The sequence below is a fragment of the Notolabrus celidotus genome, chromosome 13 (genome assembly GCF_009762535.1).
Source record: "Notolabrus celidotus isolate fNotCel1 chromosome 13, fNotCel1.pri, whole genome shotgun sequence".
Classification (NCBI taxonomy): domain Eukaryota; kingdom Metazoa; phylum Chordata; class Actinopteri; order Labriformes; family Labridae; genus Notolabrus; species Notolabrus celidotus.
In genome coordinates, this window is record NC_048284.1 from 30,239,432 (window position 1) to 30,267,415 (window position 27,984).

The 27,984-nt window shown below is 42.2% G+C and overlaps 1 protein-coding gene across 2 annotated transcripts in view; it reads left to right on the top strand.

Moving 5' to 3' along the window:
* bach2b (BTB and CNC homology 1, basic leucine zipper transcription factor 2b) overlaps nt 1–22,149 on the top strand; it is a 123,707-nt gene extending 101,558 nt beyond the window's left edge. For both annotated transcript variants that reach the window (XM_034698871.1, XM_034698870.1), the window contains exons 3-5: nt 1,577–3,079; nt 17,519–17,725; nt 19,452–22,149. In XM_034698871.1, coding sequence (XP_034554762.1) covers nt 1,577–3,079; nt 17,519–17,725; nt 19,452–19,967 — 2,226 coding nt within the window. In that variant the 3' untranslated portion in view covers nt 19,968–22,149. The remainder of the gene's footprint in view (nt 1–1,576; nt 3,080–17,518; nt 17,726–19,451) is intronic.
* The last annotated feature ends 5,835 nt before the right edge of the window (nt 22,150–27,984 follow it).

Below are 27,984 nucleotides of genomic sequence, written 5' to 3' on the forward strand. Positions count from 1 at the left end.
AACCATTAGGCTTTACAGGCACTTGACCTGACGATGCAGGGCACTGACACAGAAAGTGAGGCTGTGGGGCCGTGTCCTGATCTGAAACACCTACAGTACACAGAGCGGCCAGACACATATGTACTATGAAGCAAATCAGGTAACAAGATAGTTTATGCCCTGACGGCCTGAGGTACTTAAAGTGTTGATTTCAAATCTCAATATTTGTTTCTAAAATCTGGAGTCATTAGTTTTCTCCCTCAGGTCTCTGTGATGCAAGTGATCCTCCTTTAAAGTTACTAAAGCAGTGTTTTTGTTAATGTGGTGTCATTAACTGTGTATTTTATTAATACTTCATGTCCAAAGAAACGATAAAATAAATGCTCATGATGTTCTAGCTCTTATTTAAGAGATTGAATCAAATAAAGGAAGATTCAGTGTCGAGACTTATTTACTGTAGCCTGCAGTCGTCAACACATTTAAACCCCCAAGTTGTTTCCGTTACGACATGCTAACAGAGTCATTACATGAAAATATTATGGAGTTATTCTGGTTTAGATTTTAGATTTTAACAAGATACTTCTCTTTTTACTGTTAGGCTTTTTTAGCTACTCATGTAAGAACTGAAGCTCTTGGAAATTACACAAAACTTCACTAAGGAGGGTCAAATTTAAATCCCTGCTTTGTTATAATTTGCTTAACAAGTAAAAAAGATCTTTGCTGTTCTTTATCATCATCAGTGAGACTTTCATCTTGAATATTAAGGTCCGTACGGTGGCCCTGAAGGACAACTGCATAAACATTTCATCACTGCAAAAAAACATTTCAGGAATGCTACAATATTTAATCAAATTTAAAAACCATGTCACAAAACACAGAAATTTTGTTTTATGTGCTTAATGTAAAAATAATGTATGAAAAGCAAAACATTGTTTACAAAACATGCAAATATTTCATGGAATCCTGAATATATGTTGCAGGACAAAAAAACATTTAAAAAATAATGTGTTCATACATTTTTTTAAAAAAATGTTTTTTCTACATTTCATGACATTTTCTTTAAGGATTCTGAAAAATGTTTATTTTATTCTGTGAATTTTTTTTGTATCTCAGAATATTTTTGTGTGTAACAAAATGCAAATTTTTGCAATCATGAAATGTCTGCACAGTTGACCCTCAGGGCTACCGTAGATTTCACTTTAACACAGACCCCCGCTGCATACAGGGATATAAAGCAGCACTTGTACTTTAACATCTTACCACAAGTAAATAAGCAAATGCAGCGACAGGAGTGGGTGTAAGCACAGCAGCGGTCCGACCACAGAGCAGACAGTGGCTGGCTGCTGGAATGTCCCACAGGTTGTTATTATGAACATGAGGCAGGACACACAACCTGCCAACATCCCCAGTACAAACCCACCAGTTCTTATTTACTGCTGCGTAGAACGTTCAGTGCTGACCGATAGAAAGATTAAGCGGTACTTTACAGTGTTTGTTTATGATGGTTGGAGCTGTCCGGTTGTCTCACCACACTCCAAGTGCTCTGAACAATGCCTGTGCTGATGGTAATGCTGGCAATTTCCCTGTTTTTTTGCAGGTCACTGCCAGGGGATTCGCCCCATTGTTGCAGTTTGCCTACACTGCTAAGCTGTTACTCAGCAGAGAAAACATCCAGGAGGTCATCCGCTGTGCCGAATTCCTGCGCATGCACAACCTCGAGGACTCATGCTTTCGCTTCCTGGAGGCTCAGCTGCGCAGCGAAGAGGACGGCCTGCTGCTCTGCCACAAGGTGGCGACGGAGGGAAACAACTCAGAGGATGAGAGCATGCAGTCAGAGGAAAAGCCCACCTCCCCCAGGGTGCGGCGCTGTGCAGAAGCCCTGTCCTCCTTCCGGCACCCTGACGATGATCGGCTAGCGATGCCCAGTCAGCTGATGGACGGACGGCTGGACTTTGATCGACATGGAGCGTCTGACCTGCCACGATGCCCCAAGTACAGGAAATACCAGTTGGCTTGCAACAAGCACAATAATGACACCTCCTCACACACCAGTACCTCAGGTTTTCCAAGCACATTAAAGGAGAGCAGCGTTAGTGGCACAGTGCCGGATCAGGGCAGGCTGCCTCTGGCACAGATCAAAGTTGAACCACAGGCCGACGAAGAGGCAATCTCATTGTGCCTGTCAGAGGAAGAGCAGGACGGCAGGGATAAGGACAGTGTGACAGCCATGGAGATGGATCACCCCATACCCGTGGAGAGAGCCAAGAGAACCAAGTCGCCCCCCTGCCTCCGAGCCTTCTTCAAGAAAGGAGTGGACCTTCCCACTCTGCCCAACACTTCACAGCAGCTATTCGCCAACAGACTCGTCTGCCCCCAGGACAAAGGAAACTCTCAGGGAGAACATATAAAAGACTTCAGACCTTTCTCCGGGGAGCTGAGTCTGTCTGTTACATCCCCAAACAACGTGGACGGTTTCCCTGTTGGGTTGTCCCTCAAGTCTGCTTCCTGTGATGGGGTCTGCAAAGGGGACGTTGAGCTAGACCGCCGTAGTGTCATATTTTCCTCAGGGGCCTGCAACCGTCTGGGAACGCCAGCGCATTCCTACCCTGGTGGGAACTCTTTGGAGATGGATCTCACTGAGCACATGCCAAAGGGCGTGTGGGCTGGAGCCAGCCAGTCCCTCCCCACCTCCCAAACCTTTTCTCCCAGCACCACCTCCTCTGAGCCCCCTATTCTGTGCCGCCCACGACCGAACACCAGCTGCCCAGTGCCAATCAAAGTGTGCCCACGCTCGCCGCCTTGTGAGACTCGCACCCGCACCTCCAGCTCCTGCTCCTCGTATTCGTATGCGGAGGATGGCAGCGGAGGTTCCCCCTGCAGCCTGCCCCAGTTTGAGTTCTCCTCCTCGCCGTGCTCCAACATGGCGCGCTGCCTCAATGTGGACCAGCAGGATCAGAGCATTGGAGGGGACGCCCTTTTTAACCAGGTGCGGCCCAAGATCAAATGTGAGCAGTCCTACGGCACCAACTCCAGCGACGAGTCTGGCTCCTTCTCGGAGGGAGACAGCGAGTCCTGCCACGTACAGGAACAAGGGCCAGAGGTGAGTGTAAAACACCGTCTCCAACATGTAACACTCAACGTAGCCCTCACACACTATTCCTCCATGGCTAATTATATCGCAGTGGCCTGCTCTCCAGGTCTGCATTAGCAGTCATTAAATCATCATGTAATTGAAGCGGGAGTGTTCACTACAAGATTTACAGCACCACCAAAGGGCACAGATGTGCTTTGATATTATTAATCTGCTTTATGCTCTGCTGGAGATCTGTGTAATGAGTCTGAATGTGTTCGCCCAAATGCACTGGGACAGATGCAGGAGGCTGAGATGCTGTTTTTAAGACGGTAACTTGTTGTAGCGTATCCATAGCAAGCGATCAATTGGGTCAGGGTTCTCCCAGGGAAGATCTGACCTCTGCAGTGATCCCCTCTGGCTCTATCTGTCTCCCTGCCAGTGCTAACTAGCCTGAGTAGCTCATTTCATCCCAGCAGAAACACTGACATCCAGAATCAGCTTGTAAATATGCTAATCTCAGTGTAGCACAGCAGACTCCTGACATTTCTGATCTATCAACAATTAGCTGATGCCCAGCTGCAGTCGAGGTGTGCAGTGCATCTCAAAGGGATTACAAGCAACACATTACAGCCGCCGTGTGCTGCAGCCATAAAGTTTTAATGGCGCGGCGGCTGCAGCGAGTTAAACGTGAGTGGGCGAGAGCTTCAGCACTGCTCGGCAGTGCTGACAAGGATGAATAGCCAATCCTCTAATCATCCTCCCCTAATCCACCTGGGCAGACGTCCTCCAAGCTGCAGACTAGACAACTGTTGTTGTTGTTGTTTACCGGGGAAAGATCAGTCAGGGACCCTCTAATTCACAGACGGAGCTCAGTGCAGGTGTAATAACATCGCAGTGAGCTCATTCTCCACCTGAGGGAGAGTGAAAGACCATAAAGTCTATCTAGCCGCTCTGCTTCTGTGCAGAGCCTGTGTTTACTCACACACGATTAAAGTTTACATCTGAGTTTTCACGATCAGACGGGGCATAGGTAGCTGTTAATAAATATAACTGCTTTTTGATTAGTTATAACTGCCCATCAGCACGTCCATTATCTTACTTCAATCAACCGTGAAAGTTAAAACCAAGCGGCAACTTCCGGCCGCAAGAATTGAAGCCAATGCGGAAGTGTTAAAAATAGCAGTTTCTCAAGTGTCCACTTGAGGCTGGCTCCGGAAGTACCGTGAACCACATACACACCAATTCAAAAAAGCGGATCTTTACAGCAGAAATAAACATGTTTACAGTCTGGAACAAAAAACAAGTGAAGTCTGGATAGCTAATTTCTCGATCGGCAGACACTGTACGGGTTATTTTTATAACTCGGCAATTTCAAAGATATTAAGATTATGAGTTTTCTATTATGAGAGGTACAGCTGACTTGATTGACAGGTTGGCACACTGTAGCTGTTGGAGAGAAGACTCAAAGCCCGCCTCTTTACCTCCCACTAGCTCCACAGCAGTTATGTTGAGTTCAACATTTTCAATATGGCGCCCACCAATGATTGCTTTCAAAACAGAGCTACAGAAACAGATGGGTGACGTCACAGATACTACGTCCATTATTTATAAAGTCTATGGTTTTAACACGGCACAGTCTCCATCATATGTGTTCTCTGGACTGTGACATCATTTGTTAGCAATTGAGGAGCTCGACCTTTGACCTTTTAGGCTGTTTCATTTATCGATGTCAGCCGGAGGTGCGGGCCGTATTATTTCTGATGAGCTCGGTGATGGTGGTGGTGGTGTTGGTGTTGGTCGTGCGGGGGGGTTGAGGCTCTAAGTGCACGGCACGAGCAGAGAAGAAGATGGAGAGAGAGAGAGAGGAAGTGGTGCGTTGCCATGGTGACCGTGTTCACAGAGCGAGTCAGTGTGTTGCGAAGGGTTTGGAGAGACATGACAGGATTGTGCTTTTCAGAAGCGGAGCTGCAGATAAAGAGGCTCAGCGGTAATGTGTGATTATCACCTTCACAGCGGGGAGCAGATTCCTGAGACTGATTCACGTCAGCCAGGAGATGACGAGGAGACAGTTCAGATCCCTTTGTCATCTCTTTGTGGGGGTATGATTGTGTTTGTGTGTGTGTGTGTGTGTGTGTGTAAGCCATGACTCCACACAGTATACTCCGTCAAATCTCTCACACAGGCCAGCTTCTCCTTTCACTACCACAGGCTTCTACATGAATTAAAGTCCCTCCATCTGCCTGATCTGCAGGTTACAACACTGAACTGACTGGTTTTAGGTCATAGGTAGAGGTACTCATATTAAAAAGTGTGTGTCAGGTTGACACCCTCAGGGAAGAGTTTTATAGCTAAGCATTAGAGGGATGTAACGTTTAAGGCAGGGTTTTTTAAAATCATTTTCCATGTGGGAAATCAAATGTTGTGAATCTATCAGAAATGTTCAAATTTAAGGAACAGAGCCATTTTTTCCACATGTTTCACATTCAATATTCACAGTAATTGATACATTAACTGTCACATGTAAGTTTTAGAAATTAACCCAAGCAAAAAGTTCCTCACCAGAGCTGTAAACTAAAATATGACATTTTTAAACACACAGAGTTGTTAACAGTTTAGTTTCCTATGCACTTATCCCAACAATTTGGGACGTGCTGGACTCCAGCGGCAACAGATACTACTACTACTCCTACTACTACTACTCGTCTCATCACTATCATCGCTCTCTCTCTCTCCCTCTTATTCTCCCCATCCCTCTTTCCAACCCCAGCTCGTCGAGGCAGATGGCTGTTTTACATGAGTCTGGTTCTGCTTGAGGTTTCTGCCTGTTAAAAGGAAGTTACTGTTTTTACTTGTACTTGCTAAATACTGCAAGGTGCAATGCTCATGGTGAATTAAGGTGGGACTGAGTCTGTCTTGGTGTTGGGTCTTTGTTAATAATTTAACATAGAGCATGGTCTAGACCTGCTCTGTTTGCAAAGGCGTCTTGAGATACGTTTGTTGTGATTTGGCACTAAACAAATATAGATTGATTGATTGATGACTTTAAACGTTGTAAGTACTGCAGTCATAAAGCGGGGCTTGGACAAGTGTTAGGAACCCCTAAGTTAACTTATCAGTTAACAGGTCCTGTCCTGAAGTGTTGCAGAGACTTGAAAACGTCTTCCTTCTCCTTGTTTTGCTCTGCTTCTTTTTACTCCTCTGTTACCTCCAGTCCTCTCTGTGGTGAAGAAGTGCTACCTCATGCTTCCTGAACCACATATTTTCCCAGCAGCCCTCTCTGTAATTCTACTGTACAAACAAACAGAGGGAGAAGCTGGCCTCTCTGTGTTTGCAGAGCAAACTGCAGAGGGGGGAAAGAGCAGGCTGCCTCGTTATAAATAGCGTCAGCCCAGCATTGCAGACTGGACACAATGAATACCGATGAGGAAGGAAGTTGTTAAAGAGCGGGCCAGGCTGACCAAAGCCTAGTCATTCAAGGTAGCAAGAGTCACTTGAGGTCTCAGGGCAGCTCCCGCTCTGTGGTTAAGGTCTGTTTGGTCCATATGAGCCTCATGTGTGGAGAATTATCAGCAGATTTACACAGCAGAGTCACCTTAACACAGAGACAAAGCTGCTTTTAGAGCAGGATTAAAACTTCTTACTCAGAGGTAAAGATATGTGACTCTTTGAAGGGGGTTGTGAAGTATTATATCGCTGTGCTTAAGCACTCTCATATTAAATTCTTTCTTTCTTGTAATGATACATGTGATGTTCACGCAGACAGCTGAAGGCCGACTTAACTCCTACACACATTACTGGATGCATGATGAAACTCAATCTAATTACACTGCACTTCAAAGACAACCATGCAGAGTGTACAGGGAATGTTGTAGCTCATGTATCTGCCAATAAAACGTAAACATGGGGTGAGGTTTATTAAATTAGGATTAAAACGACTGCCTCAGCATGGATGCATCCAAGATGTGTCAGATATGGTCGAGTGTTTGAGGCCTGCACAGCGGGGCTTGTGTGTTTACTAGGAGGCAAGCTGTAGGCCGCTGGTGTAGCTGGTTCGACTCTAAACCATGACCGTTTGGAGCATGCCATTCTCACCATTATAACATGGGTGTTAATGGGGACTACTTGGCTTTTGGACACTTTAGGCACTCTCACATTGGCTGCATTATTTCAACAGTGGAGCTTCCCTCTTCTTTCTCACAGAATGTCATATCTATTTTAACGATCTAAATATGAATCTGTGAACCTCCGTTGTCTGTCTGAAAGTGCACTGCCCTAATGTGATGTATATCTCCATCACAGACAGATTTACTTTGCTGCACTGCGCTCCACACTGACATGAAAACTTGCGTACCCGAACTGAGACCTGGCTTGGGATTTGAGCGTATCCTCCGCCCGCATCCAAATTGATAAATGCCGACCTTTGCGTGGAAATGATCGAGCACCCAGTTTTCGGTCGTACGCACGTTTGATAAACGAGGGCTAATAGGAGGAGATGAAGGCGTGATGTCCATATTGCAAGTAATAAACAGTCAGTCAGTTCTGTGTTTCTGAGTTTTCAGCATATAATGACCATAACTAAGCCATTTCACCACAGTGATGATTCAAGTTTCAGTGATAGCGTACAATGACACTGTTACAGCATTAATCATTATCCTATAACAGCTGAAGTAGGAAACACTTTCATTTATTGCAGTCTGCGATCAGTATGGTAGCTAATATCTGCAGACTTGGATTCTAAACATTCATATCACAGGTATACCGTGGGTTCAAAGTGTTCTCTGTATAGAGAGCTTCACAAAGGCTGTCTCTAAAGCCTTGATTTGAGCTCTTCTGCGGAGGTTTCCAAGAACAAGACAGGTCAGAGCTCCAAATCACAACAGTCTCTGTTTATGTTCTGTGGGCCGCCATTATACCTCCTCGCTTTAATAGCGCTGAAGGAGAAATAGAGTGCCACTTAAACCAGCAGCATCTCTGCTATGAGTGTATCATGCATCTCTACACAGCAGCATTTGAATCTCTCTCTCTCTCTCTCTCTCTCTCTCTCTCTCTCTCTCTCTCTCTCTCTCTCTCTCTCCCTCTCTCTTTCCAGCTCCCGGTCTCAGTGTAGGCGTTGAGCTCATTCTAGCGTATCGTCTGGCCACAGCGCTGCAAATATTGATCTCAGAGCGAGTGGGAGGAATGAGGAAGTAGTCCTGATACATCAGCACATTGTTTTGTTTTTTTTCTCTTTTTATCAGTTGAAACATGAAATAGAAAGAACGTGTGACAGGAAGTGCTCAGACCTTAATATCAGCTCTGCTACATTTGCACAGAGACTGAGAACCTTTGCTCTAGTCTAGATATGATGTGGCTGTGGTCTGAGTCTGATTTGCCATTCATAATGTCAGCTGCAGAGATATTTACTCTTTTCAGTCATAACCACTTGTGATAACAACATAAAGGTTGGATTATACCGCCCCAAAAGGATCCTTTTTCCAGCGGTGCGACCGGTTAATCCCAGGGCGATGTGAGAATTCATTAAAGTAGCATACGTCTACGTAATCTGGAGGAGAATGTTCAGTATTTTAACGTCTTGGTGAAAATAAACTACATCTGATTGTAAATATAGCTGCATAGATGGAGGTCTTGCTGCAGTAGCTATATAAACTGAAAGTCTCGTTTGCTCTCTGTGGGATCTGGTAGGCGACTTATTAGAGTTTTAAAAAAGGAGCATGTTTCATCCCCCTCTTGAATCTATATTTAATGAGGGCCATGCATATGTAAAATGTACGTATGGAAACACAGGGGGCCTTATTTTGTAGCCTTCAGAGCACGCAGAGGGAGACTTGTTGGGATTGAGAAAGAGGAGTTTTGTTTACTCAAGCACTTTACTTTGAAATCTATATTTATGTAGCTCAATGCATGTACAAAAACTGTAGTAAAAAGGTAATGAGATTCAGTCTCTCTTCATTACCCCCAAATCGCTCCCGGAGGATAAGCTGCACCGCTCTGCAGCACCGAGCAGAGCGGGACGAATACAGGAACAAACAGAGGCACAGAGATGGTTCTATTACTTTTCAGAGCCTTGAGAAATCACTGAGACATTTAGCATCCAGCTACCTTACCGTGCTAATCTGAGACATTCCTGCCATGTTGATTTTGGCTGCCTCGCTACAGCTTGGTGCCCACTGCTGTGCAGTGCGGTGTTTCTTGCACGAAAATTCCCAGAAATAACTTGGCCATGAAACAGTGCGTCCAGTTTTCAAAGTTTTGTTTGTTGGAGCTGATTTTGGGGATTTTCTGTTGATGAAGTTTGACACATTTTTCCTCCTGTTCTGTCTCATGTTGCTCCCAAACAAACTTATTTTGCTGCTGCTGGCGAAGGCAGGAGTCAGATGATTTTCCATGGAAGTGTTAACCTGACACCTGCAGAGTCAGTGGAGTGCCATCGCTGTAATATTCTGAAGGAAATAAATGAGTGAAATAGAGTTGAAACAAATGACAGCTTTGATAAGTATCTTAAGTTTCTTGATCTTTAAAGGGGTGTCAAATTTTCTTACCTCATCTTAATGACACCATGTGCTTTATACGATACAGTCTCCATCATTTTTATGTTCACTGGTATCGAAAGCACGCTACTTTTTAAAGCTCTAGTGAGGAGTTTTTAGAGGAAGATTTACATTTTTGCAGATGTCTCTTTATGACCTACAAAAGCAGACAATACATTATCTGGATTGTAAGTTTCAATGCCTGAAACTTCTGTGACAGTCTGACAGCCCTGACTGTATATTAAAACAGACACTGACTGTGAAGTCAAAAGATTTAGAGCTCCACCTGCTGACTTGCGGCAGTACAGTCATAAAGCCTGCCCACTCCATGTTAACAGATGGAGCGTTGGCAAACTATAAAATTAAAATACACATCAAATAAATGTTCCTCACACATGGATTCTGTCATTATTGTTAGTTCTTACAACACTGATTTATGTCCAAGGGTTTATTTTTCTAAGTTTAGTTTTAATTTGTTGGGGTGTTGATTGACAGCTCTGTTGACCAATGAGGTTCCTGCAGCGCTGTGTGCTCTGGTTTAGAAGGGAGGAGGAACAGTGAGAGTAAACATAACAAACACTAACACAAGAGTCATTGAACTTTCTATACCTGCGAGTGTCTGCTTCAAACCCACACAAGAGTCACTTCTGCTGTGGACTAGACCCAAATGACGGAGCTCTGACGATGTATCCGTAACTCATGTAAATGTGTGTTTTGGTTAGGGTCGAGGATGTGATGTCAGTCCCATTACTCAACCTGCTTCAGTGCATGCCTTGGTTGCACCAACTCAATATGTCAGCACCCGGGGAGGAGGTGTTTTGGTTTCAAAGCTCAGGCAGAAATGAGGACATGTTGTCCGTTCTATATTCAGTCAACGGCCCAAAGGTGCCTCAGCCAAAAGAGAGAGCAGAAGTGATCATATGAACTCAAAGTGGAGAAACAGCGGTATAAGATGCTGTTCTCTGATGTTTCGCTGTGTTTGCTCTCAAAGCAGACTAACAGGTCCACAACTTCACACAAACATGCAGGTAGAGTCTGGATTCATCCTGCGTGCTGCGTGTCTCTGCTCTGCTCTCTGTCACACCTGCAGCTCTGGGAAAAAATTGACATTTTGTCAAGTCCTTTTGGTGAAATTAGAAACAAGAAAATTACCCAGGAGGCACTGGGGGGTTCAATTGAATTGATATTGTATTAAGTTTTTAAAAGCAGGTATTATGATAACCCTAACTTCCTCATTTTATTTCGCTTCATGTTTGCAGTATTTTAGCTTCTCAGTATCTTTATTTATTTGTCTTCATTTTCTAAATTGGCTTTTTTATTCTTAGATTTTCCCATCCTTCTATTAGGTCGTTTCCTCTCCTTAATCTTTGCACAGAAGTTTTCTTGTTCTTTTACAGATTGATTCTTTGTTACGGTGTCTATGAGACTGCAGGCACTCCCAAATAAATAAATCACATAATGGGGAACTAAAGGTTGATATAACGGCGCAACAAAACAGTCATTTATTTATCTGAAAGTGTTGCAGATTATTGCTTCTCCCCCCTCAGGACAGAACATTTACTTCTGAACCTCTAAACATTATCTTCGGTAAGATCACACTCAGCACGTGTGTGATTGTGAGTGTGTGCGGCAGCTTTATCATCTCATTTACAAGCATGTGAGATGTCCCAGGGTTAATTACAGAGATAGCATGAGACACAAATGAGCAGAATAATAAATCAGTGATCACAGGATAAAATCTAATTTAGTTTGGATTGGATACGGGAGAAGTTTTCACGGACAGAGGGGTCAGACAGGAAGCATTTAGAGATAATTTTAGCTACGGCTCTTCTGATGTACTTTTATCCACTGAAAAAACGTTATAAGACATTTGTGGAAAGTTTGAAGACTTTAGTCCTGTTTGCATGGACAGTATTTCCTCCTTTTTATTCTTCTTCCTTCCAACCCCTCTCCTCTTCCGGTCCAAGCTAGAATAGACAGTTTTGTTTGGCGATGTCTACTATCTATTCAGTAACATCAAAGCCTTACTCCTACTGAGTGCAAGAAGGAGGAGATGAACCCGGGAAAGCTTTTGTGGTGGTGTTACCTGGTGACAGATAATCATACTGCCTCTGTAGATGAGAAAGCTACGGATGAAGAAGCATGCGTCACTACTGTATACATATGTACGTCAAGAAGTTTTGAATGTGAAGAAACATCACAGGCAGAATGATCAGAAAAAACATTTACATGGACCATTTTATATTATGGATCATGAAATTGTTTAAACTACATCTCAGTTTGGGCCTGTTCATCCTTATTGAGGAGTTTTTTAAGGAGCTTTTTTTCTAATTGGGCTTTAAACCATTTATAATCGAAAAATTATGCTCCATATTAACGCAGCTATTGATTGATTGTTTCTATAGGATGAGATTTCAACAAGAAATCTGCTTCAGTAAAAGATTTATGAGTTGTTCAGCTAAATGATGGTTATACATTCAGAAGGTCTTCAACAGTTTGATCTAAAACACAAACAGGTTGATCTTTTATCAAACAAAATTTGCGTCTCCCACATGGCCCATCAGGTTTCTGTCCACCTGTAAAAAAACAATGCACTTCCTTGCATTGAACACTAGAGGTATCATCCATATATGTACAGCTCTAAAGTCACCAGTCACATACGGAGGTGTTTCCTTTTCATACACTCTACATGTGAAAAGAAAACAGGAATAGATGAAGTCTTATCTATGCACTTTTTGGAGACTTATAGATACGGATCAAACATTGCAGTACTACCTTGAATCGGGGGGGGGGGGGGGGCAGTGTTGAGCACTGCAGCCTAAAATTCAAGTCAGACCAGTGAAACACGACAAAGAAGAAGTCTTTGGATAATTGGGAGACATTTTCAGGGGAGAGTGCGCAGCTATAAACATATTTATGATGATAAATTGACGCCAGCAAAGGAGAAGTGGAGACTGGTTTAAGGAGGGGCCCTCTAAGGGACGCATTGTTCAATGACCATCCTAACATAAGGGGCATGGGAATATGTTGGTAGTGACAGTTATGTGTAAAAGGTATGTATCTTTATTTGTACATAAAAAGCATGAACGAGCCTTACATTGGCCAGACAGGATTTCTCGGTCAAATCTCGGTCATTCAAGAGAAAGCATCTTCTTGTGAAGGGCTGCCAAGAGAGAGAGAGAGAGAGAGAGAGAGAGAGAGAGAGAGAGAGAGAGAGAGAGAGAGAGAGAGAGAGAGAGAGAGAGAGAGAGAGATAGAGATGGATTTCTGTGAACGGAGTGAGCGGTAAAGCTTGAGATGCAGGTCAAAAGACTGCAGGTGAGCGCAGAGCACAGTGACCCCTCTGAGGCAGGGTCATCCATCAAGCTACGACTCACCTGAGTTCTCCACCTGCTGCAAGCTGCCTGGATACACACACAAACACACACACACACACACACACACACACACACACACACACACTCACACAAACACTGCAAAAATGTCCCACTTAACAAGTCTGAGCATCTCTTTAGAGTGAATAAGCTTTTTTCACTTAAGCTGTTTGAGTCTATCTCCAGTTTCTATGCTAAGCTAGGCTAAGCATGTCCTGCTCTGCACCGGACATGAAACTGATGCTGAATGATATCTCACTCTCAGACAGAAAGCAGATTAGGGATTTCCCAAAATGTGGAGTCAAAGTGGACGAGCTGCATCCTCAGGCTTTATTCAGAGGAACAGTTCTACATTTTTGCAACCTAGCATCATCGCACGCAACCCCTGAATCCTGAATGCACGGAGATAGGTTTCCTACGAATACGTACAACGGGCTAGCCTGACACAGAATGACAGTTAAACTGCTGCACAGTGAAGAGCATCTGGAGCCACAAGCTGCTTCTGTTCCTGTTTGTTCTTCTTAACCTTCACCAGGAGCGTGGGAAATAACCCTCCAGGACTTTCGTGCTCTGGAAACTGTAACCATACTTTATTAATTTACCACTCGTCATTGCCCCTACGTTTGATGTTAACATTGTGCCTAATCTAGCCCTTAAGAAGTCTGATGTCATGTTCACATCAGATGCGAATAAAATTATTCGCTCGCTTTATTCATACGTATTTACACGATATAATTTTTCATTTTTAACCGCTTATTTGCACAAACAATTTGCTCCATTCATGTGTAAGTGAGAACCCAAATACCCAATAACTAGAATCAAGTGACAGACACAGATTTTCACAATTTACCAGATAATCCGACCTCCTTTTTTGTTTTGTTTTGATTTTAAAAAATGGTGTTGTCATAGTTTCGTGTAGCCGCACACAGACACTATAAATTGTTCCTCCCTTTCCAGATGAATGAACCTCCACTGGTCCATTCTTCATATCATACGTCATCGTAGGATCTTCATGATGATTAGCCATCACGGCACAAATGATTTCCTAAATATCAGATCTTTCAACTCTTGCGAATGAATTGAGAAGCACTTTGCATGCATCACGAATTCGCTCCATTCCTGCAATTTGCGTCGTCCAACAAGAACCTGCGTTTAAACATATCTGTACAATGACCTTATGTATTTCACTCATGATAATGATTTTATATACGTCTGGTGTGAGCACAACATGAAAGAACAAAAGCATGAGCAATAAGAAGACCTGATGGATTAGAATAACACCCAGCTTTAATGAACCACATGGTGCATCGTGAAAAACAGACCTCCTCTCGTCTTGAAGGACATCTTCAGCCTGATTTTCAGACGCTGAAACATGTTTTTATTTTTTACAGTGCACTTTGTCGGAGCTGAGCCCCAGCATGCCTCTAATGACAGATGAGTTCTACTTTTCTCTCTGTCCCCTACTTGCAGGATAATGACCCAGAGAGAGAGAAAGAGTGAGGAAGGAGGGACGAAGAGAAGTGAGAGTGAAATATAAATCCAGAACAGTTGGCTGTGAATTTATGACCACCAGTGAAGCGTACTCTGTCATCCCAGCTCTGCTGCTGAACTGGTTTCTCGTAGTAGAGCGGCTAAATTTAGCCGTCCCCTGTGTCCCAGTGACTGGTGGATGAGGGGGAGAAAGAAACCATCACAAGGTCGCGGCGTCTCCTTGCCCGTAGTGTTCAGACCCTGTGGAGTGAGCTCTCACACTTCTGTAACCGCTGCTCACGATGCTACACGAACTATCTGATCACAAACAGAGTCATCTCCCGCCCTGCTTTAGATGGAACTGGCAGCTCGCACTGATGTTTTATAGCTTCCCTGCGCCTCTCTTTGAGGCTGAAGCTGTCATGCCCCGGCAAAGCAGTGAGAGCAAAGTGTGGCCTTGAAAGCTCGGGCCATCATTTATTCATGTGTCTGCATGCAGATGTCGAGCTGAGATGAGAGAGAGGGCTCCTGGCGGCTCAGAGGGCTGCACTCCTAATGAGGAAACTCAAGCCATTTTCTCTCTCAGGGATAGATTGATATCTAGATTTGCTCTTCAGTCAGGAGTCATTTCAATCCTGTCATGAGTAGGCACCTCGTTTTATCCCCCTGAGAGCCGCACTTACACCAGGTGACGCCACAGCCTCTCTGTGTACCGTCTGCTGCAGAAACAGAGCTGAGCTGCCTCTGCTACAGCCTCAGCCTGCAGGCATCGGAGCGGTGTCTCAGGGGACCGTCGAGCAGTCAGGTACACCGAGGAGTCACAACGCTTGCTCCTCTTTCTCCTCTCTTCCTCCTTTGTTTGACTTTGTTCTTCCAGAAGCAGCCACGGGAAGGAAGAGTGAGAGAGGAGAGGAGGAAGAGAGCTCTGCAGATCCTCTCATCTCTGCCAAGCTCTCCGGCTGTCTTCCTCTGGCTCTTTGTTATTCCTCCACCGCTCCACTCGCTGCCTGAAGCTACGGCTCCCTGGTGCACACAGATACCGCTGGGGTGGATCTGCCTGTGATGTGCTTATCATAAGGTTTGCCATCACCTGGGGGAGAGAGGCTGACTTATTGTTGCTTTCAAAACTGAGCAAATAAACACGCACATCCTGGATGTGCTTTTTATTCTCATTTCATACCACTCTGCTTTTTCTCCTCCAAATCACTGCTGCATGTCTTCCACTGGCTCTTTTGTTGTGGGAGGACTGGTCTGATGGTTGCTGCTGCTGCAGACATCCATGCCCTCAGAAATCACCTGACACTGATTTGGATCAGGTTGGGAGTCACTGCCCCCTCAATCTGTCATCCTGGCACCGCTCCAGGTGCTGAGCGACAGATGGAGAGAGGGACTCCTTTCCTGCATCACCTTTTCCCCTCTGCCTGAAAATGTGTTTCATGTTAAATACGAGGCGGGGGATGTAGAGAGGCTCACTGCAGCCTGCTAAGCGAGGTGTGTGGAGCAGAGCTGTACTGCCATCTTGTGGTCAGATGTAGTGAATGTACAGAGAGTAGGGGAATAAAGGAAGAAACTCCTTTGTTGCGGTTGTCTTGACTCAACAACTCAGATCTGTATCTCTCTCAGATCTTTATTTCAAAATGAGTCCCAATATTTTAACCTTTATTTAATCAAATTCTAGATGAGATGCACATCACAAAATAACTGCATAGTGGTGCATTTACTGATCAAATTACTCTTTATCCTGTTTTAGTCAAAGTGTCCCTCCATTCTTTCTCATGGTAAAGAAGCAATGGGTGCAGTTGGAGCTAAGGCATATGCAGAAGCACACATTTAACTTACATTTAAATCGCTGTCGCTATCTCAGGTGGGTCCAGTCCACAGCAGAACAGATTCTTGTGTGGGTTTGAAGAAGACACTCGCAGTTATGGAAAGTTCAATGTTAGTGTTTGTTATGTTTCCTCTCACTGTTCCTCCTCTACTCTGATAATCTGGAGCACACAGCGCTGCAGGAGCCTCATTGGTCAACAGAGCTGTCAATCAAGATGCTAAACTTGTCAGAAAAATGAACACTCAGACATTAATCAGTATGATAGGAACTAACGATAATATTTATATATTGGCATGTATTTCAATTTTATAGTTTGATCCAATTTGTTAGCCAGTCACCAGGGGGAGCTCTAACAGTTCTGGCTTCAAGTCAAGGGAGCTGTTGTTTGGTCCATCTTGTCAGAGTCTATGGAAATGACAGACATTAAACTTCCAGGACCAAAGATTGCAGCTCCTAACAGTTTTGGGAGTCAAAAGAGAACCAAAATAAAGCCCAGTCCCCACATGGATATTTCTGATGGATTTCTTCATCAGGTTTCATTTATTAGTTAGAAGGAAACCGATCTGTTCTTCATCATATACTGCGGCACAAAGGCGAACATGGTGATACGCTGTTTGATTGAGATAGACAGATTCCACATTCTCAACACTTACTGGCCTGGCATGCTTATGATGGAGTTTTCAACCGTTTCTGCGTCGTCATGTGGACAGAGAAATATTTGGAAACACGTCTAGTGTGGACAGGATTTTTTTTTTACTTTGAAAAACTTTAAAAATATGTGAAAATATCAAGACATCTTGTTCAGCTCAGTGACAGCGAGAGGGGTCCAGCTGCAGACCTCCACTCGCTTAAGCCTGACGTCACTTCCTTCTGACAGTGGAGGTGAGCAAGAGAGTCGGCTGAGAGTGGAGGTCTGCAGCTGGACTGTCTTGGTGACAGCAGCAGGAACAACGCTGTTTTTGTTCCTCTTTGTTCTGCACCTTGGGACTGCAAACCTTCATCCTGGGGGAAGAAGCTGAAACTGACTGCACTGAGGGTGGGAGTCATTGTTTAAGATTGAGGTAGCTACCTGCTGTACCTGTCTGATGTACAGGGATGATGAACTGCCCTCCTTTAGAGATGTGTGATAGGTCCATACACCGAAGAAGAAGAAGAAGACATCACAGACTAAATAAAAGCTGATAAAACAAAGTCATGATTGTTCAACGCTCTGCCTCTACTCTATAATAACTAAACTCTACCTGTGCATTGTGTTTTCCTGTTCCAGGTGAAGCTGCCTTTCCCCGTAGATCAAATCACGAATCTTCCACGGAACGACTTCCAAATGTTGGTGAAGATGCACAAACTGACCTCGGAGCAGCTCGAGTTCATCCACGACGTGAGGCGGCGGAGTAAGAACCGCATCGCTGCGCAGCGCTGCCGCAAGAGGAAGCTCGACTGCATCCTGAACCTGGAGTGTGAGATCAGGAAACTGGTGAGTAGAATATTTAATGATTCAACATGATTTTAACTTTTCTGTCAAATCTACACTGTAGTATACGCCATAAGTTTGCAGAGCTATACCCACACAAAGGCTTATGTAGATAGGCTGATGTGCCGCTTCACAAAAACATAACTACACATCGAAACAACACAAACCTCAAGCCCTGTGTCTGATATGTTACAATTTTACAATGTTACAATGTCATTTAGCAGACGCTTTTATCCAAAGCGACGTACATACGAGAACAAGAACACCACAAGCAAAGATCTAGACAAGAGGAAACAAGATCAGTAAGAGTAACAAAGTGCTTCAAGTCAATTTGGGTGCAGGTACTGCCAAGCAGTGTAAAGGCAATGCACAAAAATAAATAAGGATTTTTTTTTTTTTTTTTTTCAAAATAAGGAACATCTACAATGAAGCAACCAAACAATTTAAGACCTTCCATTATCATCATCAACAATTAACCTCACCACAATAATTACCAAAGTACCAAATGCTGGGTCACTCCAGAGCTGAACACAGATTCCCAGAGTAGAGCAGGACAGTGCGAGTCAACTGTAGCTGGAAGACATGATCTGCCACTGGGGACAACAGTGGAGAACAGTCTAGCTAAGTGCATAGTGCCTCCTAAAGAGCTGGGTCTTTAGCTGTCTTTTGAAAGTAGAGAGGGACTCTGCAGATCGAATGGAGTTGGACAATTCATTCCACCATTTAGGGACAACAGAAGAGAAGAGTCGAGCTAGTGATTTTGATTTTGAGGCCTTATGTGCTGGAAGCACTAGGCGCTTTTCAGAGGCTGAGCGTAGCGGGCGAGAAGGGCAGTAGACCTGGATGAGGGGTTCAAGGTAAACTGGTGCGGTTTTGGTTACTGCTTTGTAAGTCATGATTAGAGTTTTGTATCTGATGCGAGCTGCAACTGGAAGTCAGTGTAGCGAGATGAGCAGGGGAGTGACATGAGCTGTCTTAGGCTGGTTGAAGACCAAACGTGCTGCTGCGTTCTGGATCCTTTGCAGAGGTTTGACTGTGAATGCAGGGAGACCTGCCAGTAGAGAGTTGCAGTAGTCAATGCGTGACATTACAAGAGCCTGAACCAGGAGCTGTGTTGCGTGTTCTGTCAGGTAGGGTCTGATCCTCTTGATGTTATAGAGGGAAAAACGTCAGGACCGAGCAATCGAGGCAACATGTGATATGTGTCTGACTGACGTTTTGAGACTGAAAAATCATGAACCGACACATTCAAGACACAATTTCCATCGCCCTCTGCTGGCAGAAGAGTGGAACTACATCATTGTTGTCAACATCCCTCATTAGCACCAGTAATTAAGATCACTTTAAACTTTAAATACCTGGAAAATGTCAGAACTCGTGCTGTCTCTGGTACTCGTTCTTGTTGCTCAATCAATTTCAACAACAAAAACCACAAACTCTTGCAGGTTCTTGTTTCAAAAAAATACTCTTCCTCTTTAACACAAAGGTCTTTTAGTGGACCTAGTTTCCTCTGATGCATTTGCCCCACTGGATTATGTTGCAGCCATTGCAGCTTGTTTCATGGCTGAGGGATGAAGAAACCTTTTGGTACCCTTTAGTCCTAAAAAATTAAATATATGCAAGGCCAAGAACTGTCAAACATATCCTATCACAAGTAATAGGTTCAGTAGACAGCAAGTGGGAGTTTTTTCCTCTGCATACATCTAAACCTTTGTGTGCGTGGTTGCAGGTCCATGAGAAGGAGAAGCTGCTGACAGAGAGGAACCAGCTGAAGGCCTGTATGGGCGAGCTGTGGGAGAACTTCTCCTGCCTGTCTCAGGAGGTGTGCAGGGACGTGCAGCTGAGCCCCGAGCAGGTCCAGTCCTTACACCACTACTGCCCCGTGCTGCGGCCCGCCAACTCCACTGCCAGCAACAACAACAACGCCGCCCACCAGCCCAAACCCGCGCCCCTCGGCCTCACCACCACCAACAACACCACCACCAGCATCGACCTCACCACCCACTCAGGCTCAGCCACCCCGGAGCCCAGCTTCCACGGGTCGCCTGGCCCCTCGGAGAGCGAGCCAGACTTGGCAGTCAGGAACGGGGCGGACAGAGAAATGGACGGTCAGGACGCCGGCTTGTACTCGAAGTCAGGGCTGACCGTGGAGAAGTCCAACCAGGCGGTGACGGTAGATTTCTGCCAGGAAATGACTGAAAAATGTACAACTGACGAGCAGCCGAGGAAGGACTGCACTAAGTAGTTCTCTGTGTTTGTTTTTGATGTTTTTTATTATTTAATTTTACTCTTCTGACAAACCCTCGCTCTGGGTTGTTGAGACGGTCAGCCTCCGCCAGTGTTCACTGAAAAAAAAACAAGCTTTGTTTGTATTTATGTCTTTTTGTGCTGTTTTTGTTTTGAATGGTTGACACTAAAGTTGTCTTAACAGCAGCAATACTGTTCTCCAGGTATTCTCCTCTTACCATGACAGAGTGGGAACTTCTCACCAAACCCTTACAATGGTGCTAAACTCGCCCCGGCAGCAGCGGAGACTCTGCTCTCCATACATCACAGCTCAAAGTCAAACCTCATCGGACCTAAACAGCAGCAGCAGCTCTCTGTCTCTCTGTTCCTGCCTTTTTCTCTTTCACATTTGCTCTTCTTTTCCCACTCTGTCCCTATCAATCTTTACTCTACCTCTCTCTGTCTCTTCCTGCGCTCTGTCTGTGGTTCTTCTCTCTCACTATATATCTCAGTGGCCCTTTTTGTCACAGCAATTCAAACTCAGGAAGAAAAGAAATCCTCTGAATGTTCAACCTAATTCATGAAAATGAGAATACAGTTTCTGTACGCGAGGGATGCAGTTAGACTGTAAAATGTTCATATGCAAAAATGTCTTCAAGCGTCTCGCAGTTGTATTTCTGTACAGGACAACTTCTTTGTAACTAAAAACATTCCTCCTTTGCCTTCCTCAGCACTGAATTGAAAGGTAAAAAAAAGTTTTTTGCAGGCGGTAAATGGCTATTTTTATTTCCCACTCATCAGCAATACCATTGTATTTGGATGTTGTGATGGTGACTTTCAAGTGCTTGTTTGGCAGAAATGTACATAGTATGGAGCATGATGACTGTAACAGTGATTTTGTACAGGTAGAGGCTTAGATGTTTCTTTTTCACCGGGGTTATATCAAGCACCTTTTTCTAAGGGAAAAATCTTTGCTTTGCTGTTTCCTGTCCTGCCTATCGAATGCTCCCCTTCATGGCGGGTGTTCTTAAACTCAGGAAATCAGCACAAACACACACGTACACACACACACATTACAGAACATACAGACACATGCGTCAACACGCAGAGTTTTGAGCCCCATGCATGTATAAAAGTTAGACATTCAAGACGTGTTTTGAGCTCAGGCCAGCTCCTCTTTCCCCTTTGATCCTCTTTAAATGTGAAAAATCGAGCTCTGCCTTGTGTTTTATGGAGGAAATCTTGTTTCTTATCAGTATTTAAAAAATGCTTTTTGTGTACACTCTCGCAGACTTGCTTTAGATTTTCTTTAGTGTTGCCAATCGATGTTCAGATGGAGCTAAAAAGCAATAGATACTCACGTTTTTTAAACTAAATCTTTAAACAAACACCAATTTACTAAAGGAAGAAAGAAAGAAAGAAATTGATTAAATTTAGACACTTTGTTTCTGCCCCCAAGCGCTCAGAGCCATTTAGCACTTCAGTTTGGGTCTTTGTCTTTAATTCAGGCTCCTTAAAAGTCTGAAACTGGAGCACTTAATTCGGCACTTAAAGAGGAAACATCATGTTTATATGATAATACAAATATCTCTATGAAAAAGACGTATCTGAAACACAAAAGGAAGCTAATGTTTTAGTATAAGAATGTTCACAACTTTTATTTGTATTTCTTTATTAATTGAATAAGCTAATTCAGACTTCATTTGACGTGAAAACAGTGTTTGTGTTGTCCAAACGACTAAGTAACAATCATATAAGATAGTAAGAAGTTTGCCCTAACTGTGCATTTGTTTGAACATCCTGCTTTGTGATGTGCATGCATGCCTCCTGTAGCTATAAGTCTAGTTAGTTTGTCTTTAGCTTCTGTTTGCCTCGTGACTTCTTTCTGGAGCTTTTAAAATGATATTTTTAAATCTATATGTATAAACAAGCTGAATGAAGTCAGTCCTCAGTAGAGGCTGGCTCTGTGTATAACAGATAGAATTCAATTGGAATGTGAAGCTTTATTCATTACTCTTTAAAGCCCTGATCCCAAATAGTCCTTCCTGTTAGCTTAATCGATAGCTAATACTAGGCTAGCTGCTGTTCCACTCACTAGTACTCTCTCATTAAAGCAGATGTTTATCCATTAGTGAAATCCCAGAGTTTGACAATTGAGAATCCACTACAGTACTTGCTTTTGAAATACAAACCCGTGATTCGTGAAGAAAATAGCAACTTTGAAGTTTTTTTTAAAGCTCAAACTCACTGACAAAATTATTATTATTTTCCTAAACAAGATATCTATCCACTGTTTTATCTAACATGCAAATTTTGTATGGAAATCTTTAAAGTTTGAAAATATTTTTGAGGATTATCTGCCTAGAAGCTACCCTGCTAGCTGGAAGCAACAAAGCTAGCTAACATTTGATAGATCTCAATTCTGGTTTCACTCCAGTTCTCTGTACTTATTACAGCCCACAGAGGCTTTTCAATCAGTGACACTTCACCATTTTCATACATGTATACGACAAAAAACTAATGGTTAAAAGGCTAGTATAGTGACTGCAGGATTAAGACTGGCAGCTTGAAGAGTAGGGTCTAGCCGCTATCATTATAGCATTTGTTTGTATTTACTTTTTGCCTTTTTATAGAGATTTTCTTCACAAATTGTGTGATATTTTCAACCTGCATGTGTCTGCTGTCACTTTCATTAAAGAGAAAAAAACAAAGAGAAGAAGCTGCTTAGTGTTACAAGTGTCCGTTAGCTGTAGCAGCCTCAGCTATGGTTGTAACGCAGCTTAAAATACAGCTGAAATCAAATTGTTGACTGTGCTACTACTTATATTTGAAATAATATAACATTTTCAAATGTTGATTTATTGACAGAATGTGATTAGATAAAGTGTGTAGCATTATATCAAAACAGTTGGTATATTTGTGCCACAACTAGCTAGCTAGCATTTCAGATTATGCTAACGGAAGATGAACAGATAAGGATAACAATGTGGATTTTAGCTGTACAGCATAAAATAGCAAGTAAATGTATGAAAAGCATTTACTTTTTACTAACTATGGGCTGAACTATATTTTTCTGCTTACTTTTCTCAGGGATGTTAATAATTATTAACCATATCTGGATGGTAGCATTTAGCAACACCGTATACAGCAAAAAACGTAGCACAACTCGTCCCTACTTAAAGAATAAAGTGTTATTAATAAAAGAAATGCAATTAAAATCACAAAGAGGTTTCAAATCTATGAGCAAGTACTGTAGTGAATACTTAAAATTGTATTTAAAAAAAGGATTATAACTCCCCTTGTAACAAAGTACAGACGATGAACTAGCTTGAGCGAGCCAATTGTCTGATTTATTTTATGTACATTAATGAGCTGATTTAACACAGTGTTAGATCATTTTAAAGCAACAAAATGTCTTTATTAAAATAATATGAGTATATTTTGGCAGAAGAAATCAGGGATTGGGGCTTTAAAGGTTAGACAAAATGTTCTTAAAGTCCTCCACGGACTTAAAGTGATGTAAATTTTAGATGTAGTTTAAATATGATCTCACATGTGAGACTGTTTCTGTTATACAGCCAAACAGAATTAAGTGTATTTTATAAACCTGTCTTTAAATTGTTAAAAGCCCTGTCCCAACTTAGTAGAGTACATCAACCCCGCACACGCACAAACATATGCACACACACACACACACACATATATTCAAACAATACACACAGTACACACACGGTGGCACAGCCTGAGTGCTGAGCAGTGATGGTGGTTCAGTCCTTCTTTTCTATTTGTGCTCTTTTCACTGAAGCTCAACAGTATTTACAGTATTCATGTGGAGACTACCAGGTTCAAGCCACACATCTAAAACATTTTCTACACAACAGAAACTTCATCTCTGCAAACATTATGCAACTCATTTTTTTCATTTTCTTGGTGTTTAAGGAAGTTAAGGACATTAAGGAAGCCTGGTGATGAATAAGAGATCACCAACTCTGATTTGTTTTTGTCTGTTTAGAAAAAATGAATTCATGAAGTTTGTGTTGTAGCAAAATGATCGTGTCAGAGGCCCCTGGGTGTCTCTGCAGATGTTAATACTACAGTGATCACATTCTTGATTTTGTTTGCAGAACTTTTGTCAAACTTTTTGAAAATACATCGTTATAAACCCATAGATTCACGTTAAACTTAGACGATGAGATAACACAACAAACTGAAGCTAAACTTCCAGTCAGAAAAAAGCTTTTTGTCCAGACCTGTAAGCTCTTTGACTCTTGTTGCACACAGTTTGAATGCATCATTAGCTTCAATATGGAGAGGTTATGTCAGCTTCTACAATTCCCACAAATGGTCACAAGGTCAGTTCACTCAAATCAAAAAAATAGAAGAAAGAACTGTCACTAAATCTCCAAAGTATAGAAGTAGGGCCACATGTGAAACAATTTATTTACTCCTAAGATACAAATCTGAATTCCAATGTTTTGGATGATACTGAGGTAAGACTTTCCAGTAAGAAGTCCAACCCTTGAATGTAATGTTTAAAATAAATTGAAAAGTGAAGTTAAACCAAGTCAGCATTCTGGGATTAAAGACAGATTGGATTGGATTTGGACCAAAGCTGCAAAGCATACATTTTGAATTGGAAAGTTGGGATTGTTTGTTTAGAGTTTAAATTCTGGGATTTAAAGTCGAAATTCCAAACAAAAAAGTCTGAAAAACCAAATTCCTGAAAAAAATAATTTTGATAATAATAATAATAATTCAGAGTTTGTAATTTATTCTCAGACTGAGATTACATTTGTAATTCTGAATCTAATATATAATTTACACAGGTTTACATATTCTGTATTGTACATTTGGCATCAATCAAAGAGATACTTTTGAATGTATTGGTTATTCAGTATCTGTCTAAGAACGCTGGGATATTATGTCTCTTGAAATATTCAAACTCTTGTTTTCGTTGTTTCGCTGGATAAGTCTGGATTCGTAGTTAAGTTTCATCAAACATCTATTCACCTTTACTCTTCTGTGATGGTGTCAGACTACAACAAAAGACATATGCATGTCTGCACATCAGTAGAAGAGAGAAAATATGATTTTTTTGTCATTTGGGTGAACTGACTTTGAGTGTCTCAGGGTACCTGGCATTTAAACCTCCTCTCTATTTATCACTCTCAGGCAGACTTTCTTCTTGTCTTTATCTGAGAGTTTAATAAAACATCCCTTAGAATAATGTATCCATGAAACTTTAAGCTGCAGTCTTTTATTCCAGCAGAATAAACTGTAAAAACCAAGTTGACATATACCTTTTTAAACATGTAACAATGGCTGAAAAGGAGCAACATTAGCATTTGTTCCATTGTTGTGTTCATGTCAATCTAAGAATGTACATCCAATTATCACTCTTTTTTAGCTCTTTTTTTTGTTTAAAACACCTCCAGCATTTTCACAAACCAGTAGCTAATTAGATTTCTGCTGTTAGGTACTGGTTAGATAGCAAACAACTACTTTGTATACATCGTTTGCGAAACATGTTGGTTGTATAACCAGAACGAACAGATTTTTCTGCTGGTCTATCACCAAAAAGAAAAACACACATTAATTTGATCAATTTTTATAATATGAGTTGATTAGTGCAGCTTTAAAAGGACGTGGCTGATAATTAATTCTATGCATAGATGAATCAAATTGAATTAATGATATGATACCAGGAGTGTCGGAGTCCTCCAGGTTACTTTATACAGGCCAAATTTTTCTTTTTCTGATGCCATGTCAGCAGATTGAATTAAGAAAACAATTTGCTGTAACTCTGTACCTGAACTGTCATACACCTTTTTGCTGTGGATTTGTCTTGTTTAGTTTATTCTTTTTTTTTTTTGTTGCTGCTTCTCTGAAACAAACACTGGCTTTTCAACTCCAAAGGTTGTTCTGTAAAATAATATGAACAAAAACATGCCTTTCTCACACATTGCTCAACTTTGTTGAAAAAAAAAAATTCTGGTATCCTGGTTGAATGCACAGGCTGAGATCATTAAGTCCAATTGAAAATGGAAATGTTTACAAATAGGTATCATGTCATGTTTGATAAATGTTTGCCATGTTAAACTGATGGTCGGTTCAATGGGACTGGTTCTGTTGTGTATAGAGACAAAGAATGAGTTTCCTCACCTTGTCTTTAATTCAACTTTTGGGATGGGTCAGCATGGATACAAGTGCACCTCCGATATTTGCCTTAGAACTTGCAGAGGCCATAGTTCACATTCAAATGAAGTGAGTGTATGCAGGGGCCCCGGCCCCCATCCCTGAGTCACCAGTGCGGACTTTCTCACACTTATCTACCTGTGAAATCCTTCATACCTCTCATAACTGGTCAATGACTGTATCAGCAAACTGCATCAGGTGTTTTTTCTACATGCTTTTTACACAGATTATATGGATTATTGTATTAGTAGATTTTGGTGCATCATTTTTAATGTAATAGCTCTTAAGCTTGTAGTTCAAGTTGTTGTTTTTTTCTTTCATTTTTCTAGATGACTGTTTTGTGTTAATATTGTCAATTTGAAATAGCTGTCATTTGCTTATTCTCTACTAAGAGTTCTTACCTTTATAATTTTTAAATGCTACATGACCCTAATTAATTAAAATGACTTAATAACCATTGTAAATACGGTATTGTGCAAACCCCATTTTCATTCATTTCAATTGCTAGTGTTCTATAAATGACTTTTTTGTCTAGACACCATTTCTCTTTATGAAATAAAGAAACATGCATATCAACTTTTGTATTCTGTGATCTTTTCTTCAAAACTATGATCATATGTTGATCAATGTTCAACATGCGTTTGTTCAACTTTTCTGCCACTAAAAAAAACAACAATATGATGTTTTCGAAGTATCATTAATGAATTTACGTAGAAAGATAGATTTATTGTGATGTGAAAAATTGGTAGCTTTAGTTTGGAACACTGTGATAGGTTGGCGACCTGTCAAGGGTGTACCTTGCCTTCCGCCGAAGCCAGCTGGGATAGGCTCCAGCCCCCCTTGACCCCTAATGGGATAAGCGGTCAAGATGATGGATGGATGGATAGTTTGGAACTTTACTTCCAGTAAATATTCATGTCCTGTTTAGCTCTGTTTTGGTCTCCACCAACCTCAGAGAGAAATATCTCGCTCTTTATTATCTAAATGCCTGACTATGTTCAACCACTGTGGCCATTGTGTTATTTTAGTATTATTCATTAATAGCATCTGCTCCCTGTTGAAAGCAGTTGGATCAAACTAGAACAGTAAGACTGCAGTCTTTAACATATCACATAGTCACTAATCACTTTTAATATAAAACACTTGGAGCACAAACACAACTGAAGTGGTGAAGAAGGCCCAGCTGAGGCTTTATTTCCTGAGAGTGCTCAGGAAGAACAACATCCCTCAGAAGCTGCTGGTGTCCTTCTATCACTGCTCGATAGAGAGCATCTTGACCTTCTGTCTCTGTGTGTGGTTTTCAAGCTGCACAGTGGCACAGAGGAAAGGGGGCTCGGCTCCAGGGGGTCATAGAGGTGGCTCAGAGGGTCATCGGCTGCCCTCTCCCCTCTTTGGAAAAACTTCACAGTTCCCACTGCATCAGGAGAGCCCAAAACATAGTGCAGGACTCATCGCACCCTTGTCACAATTTTTTTGAACTGCTGCCATCAGGCAGGAGGTACAGGTGCATGAAAAGTAGGACAAATAGACTGAAAAACAGTTTCTACCCTGCAGCCATAACTGCACTGAACACTGCTAAAACATAGATTCAGTACTGTGATATCTATATCTTGCCCACGGGAATGGTGCAATGAATGTCAAATGTAGATGTATGTGTGAGTTTGTCCGTCTTGTGGGTTTCTTGTGTTTTCTTAGCACATATTTTTTATATTAACTATTTGCACTGAAACAAGATTGCACTTTATTTTGTTGTACTTGTGACAATGACAATGAATATATTCTATTCTATTCTATTTTAAAATCAGTCCTTCATTTTAAAAACAAACCACTCAGACAAACAG